Consider the following 3,297-nt stretch of genomic DNA (forward strand, 5'->3'; position numbering starts at 1 on the left):
GTATGGGGAACAGTATCCCTGTCAATTGATTCTGCTATGTTATTTTAGCTTATTGATACACAAAAACCGCCTGCGCAACCAATTGGTAATAACAGTTTACAAAAAAGTGCATTCTGTCCGAATTATGGATTATAATCCTTAGTTTGTAAGAAAATATAAAAGGAACATACAATCAAGTATATTTTGTACCAGTTCAGCCAATATATTGGTAGACAATTGGGTGAGTGTGCGTATGTGTGTGTGGTGGATTAAAGAAAAGACATATATATAGTATCTGTCACACATTTAATATATTAATAAAAAGAAAAAAACAATGCGATAGTTAATGATCCATCGAGCTATTTCGTGGATCAAACTGTTATAAGAACATATTAAATTAATTCCTATTTAGTTTATATAATTTTCAGTAAGATACTATATCACTACAAAAAAGGAGCGATTCAGAGAGTGATTTTAAAAGCTATTATAAGCATTTTTTATAATCACTAGTTGAATTGCCAATTTTTTCTTAGTGGATCTATTTCTAATAAAGATCTCAAGCAGTGCGATGAACATGATGTCAGTTTATTAGAGTGTTCAGAATAATTTTTTTTTCTATATGCGCTTTCTTTCTTTCATAACATTTAATTATATAACTAAAAGTTAATTCTATGATATATATTCCATATCAAAACCTTTATATAAAGTATAGATTCCTTTTATTCTTATATGTTTTATTAAAACATTCTTGTTATTATATTTGCTTATTATCTAATATAAAAACCCGATACTCTCAATATTATATATTACTATGCCCAGTTGTGAAAACTTTTAGTTCTCTTGTAATACATTTATATATATAATCTAAGACTAGATATCTGCTCTTATCGACTATAGCAATTCGGTAAATAAAAAAAAAACTAATTGCATTTTAAACATGTCAATAATATTTTTAATTTATGAGACTTGCTTTAATAAAAAGCTGGGATAATATAAAGAGTCTCTTGATATGCTCTTATAGTCTATACATATATATATATATATAGACCACTTTCTCTTTCATATTCCAACTAAAGTGGTACAGTTTTACAACCTTTCTTTTAAGAAATAGTATATTAATATATAACATATGTGTCAAGTAAATTTTTATATAAAATCAATTCACGAAAATGGGTAGCCATATAAGAAATTCGGGTTTTTAAAATGAAAGTCTTTATATTGCTTCTAATCAGAGCAATCAATCCATTGATCTACAATTTTCTATGCATGCTGCTATGTCATCATCTAATGACGAAAGCATAAAATTTTTTCACAGTTATTTAGTAAGAGTGCCAGCCAGACCATCTCTGTTTTCCTCTTGTGCATGGTAAGTCTATTATTTCCTTTTCATTTGTGTTGAGGGAGTAGTATAGTCTATAGATATACTAATCTTGACCTTTTTTCTATGTGAATCAGCGGCGTGTCGGATGGATGGGTGTTGGTGTGGTGTGGATGGGGGGGTGTGGTGGGTGTGGTGGGTGTGGTGGGTGTGGGGTAGTTTAGTTTCCCCTCTCTAGTTAGTTTACGTAGTGGGTAGTCTTTAGATATAGCTTTCGTTTATCCCTTTAGCTTAGCTTAGATTGATAGTTTCGTTCCCTGTTCACCTTTTATTTTTTAAGCCCATAGCTAGCCTCACACCCCAGCGTTCCCGATCTCCTCCCCACTCCGTTCTCTTCCACGAAGTCAGGACAGGTCTACGCCCTGTGGAGGATGGATCCGCCTTTATAGGTGGTGAACTAAGATTCTGACGATATATTTGAATATTAATAAAATTTTTTTTTAAACCATTTTTGTCTGCCCATAAATACAATGTCTGCTTTACAAATGATTGAGAGAAACACTTTATTATTAGAAGAAAACTGAATAAAACAATGCGTGAGAACAATAATATGAGTTTATTTTTTATTTAAAAATATCAAGTTTTAATAGTAGTGTATTTTTTATATGGGCGAGAAGTGGGCGGTGTGAGTGGGTGGTCCGTGTGGGTGGTCCGTGTGGGTGGTCCGTGTGGGTGGTCCGTGTGAGTAGTCAGTGTGACAAAGTTTTGACATTCATGGCGCATGCTAATGACGAGAGATTAACATCGCGAGACTTTTTGTTAGGTGGCGTCCGCTTGGTCTAGACCCAGTCGCGTAAAAGTATACTGAAAAGCGTGAGCTTTGAAAATTATGTCCGATGGGATGGAATTAGATGGGATGGGATGGAATTGAATGGCATCATTAGGATCGAAGAAGGTGTCGGAATTATGGTGGTATGAATACTATATGACTTGGAGAGTTGAAGGTCAGCTCTGAGAATGGTGGCATATAACACTTCAGGTATAGAGAAATATTGTATATGACTTCCGAGTGTTGAGGTTTTATTATATGGCCATTATTTCGATTTTTATTTTTCAGTGATTATAAAATAAAAGAATAATATTGTTGGTGGTGGCGATTCTGGTAGTTTTGTAAAGTTGATGGCGGGATGGTGGGATGGCGGGATGGAGGGAATGTAGGAAGAGGATTGACGCCATCGTTAAATATAATTTTTATTTTATTTTGGTTACGGCGCAGTGAAGGCCACTTTAATATACCGTCCTCTCTGGGCGATTGTAAGTGATCACAAGACGGTCTTTCAACCTATGTATGGGTAACAGTATCCCTGTCAATGGACCCTGCTATGTTCCTTTAGCTTAGGGATACACAAAGCTGTCTGCGCAACCAATTGGTAATACCAATTTACAAAAAAGTGCATTCTGTCCGAATTATTGAGTAGAATCCTTAGGTTGTAAAAAGACACAAAAAGAAATAGACAATATGTATATTTTGTATCAGTGCAGCAATTGTATTGGTAGACAATTGGGCGAGTGTGCGAGTGTGCGTATGTGCGTGTGTTGGATAAAAGAAAAGAAAAATATATGATAGTAAGCCCAAAATATGATAGCAGGTTATATATATATAGTTTGGGAGTAGCTTCTGGTGTGTAACCGTATATTGAATAAAAGGAAAATAAATATATATGATAGTGTATCCAAAATATGATAGAGACTCGTATATATATATATTTTGGGAGTAGCTTTTGGTGTGTGTCCGTGTGTTGAATAATAATAATAAAATATACAAGATAGTATATCCAAAATATGATAGAGGCTCATATATGTATATAGTTCGGGAGTAGCTTCTGGTGTGTGCCAGTGTGTTGAATAATAATAATAACATATATAAGATAATATAATCCAAAACATGATAACAGTTTATATATATTTAGTTCGAAAGTTACTTTTGGTTTATGAATATC

General features: G+C 33.6%; 1 protein-coding gene across 1 annotated transcript; it reads left to right on the forward strand.

The window, feature by feature from the left end:
• Nucleotides 1-1,253: 1,253 nt before the first annotated feature.
• Nucleotides 1,254-1,818, forward strand: PHYBLDRAFT_183696 (hypothetical protein; the record flags this gene model as incomplete). The annotated part of the gene is made up of 3 exons (XM_018438814.1): nucleotides 1,254-1,345; nucleotides 1,435-1,505; nucleotides 1,645-1,818. The coding sequence occupies 3 exons, from the start codon at nucleotides 1,254-1,256 to the stop codon at nucleotides 1,764-1,766; spliced, it is 285 nt and encodes a 94-aa protein (XP_018284940.1). The 3' UTR covers nucleotides 1,767-1,818.
• Nucleotides 1,819-3,297: the final 1,479 nt, after the last annotated feature.

The sequence above is a fragment of the Phycomyces blakesleeanus genome (genome assembly GCF_001638985.1).
Source record: "Phycomyces blakesleeanus NRRL 1555(-) unplaced genomic scaffold PHYBLscaffold_32, whole genome shotgun sequence".
Classification (NCBI taxonomy): domain Eukaryota; kingdom Fungi; phylum Mucoromycota; class Mucoromycetes; order Mucorales; family Phycomycetaceae; genus Phycomyces; species Phycomyces blakesleeanus.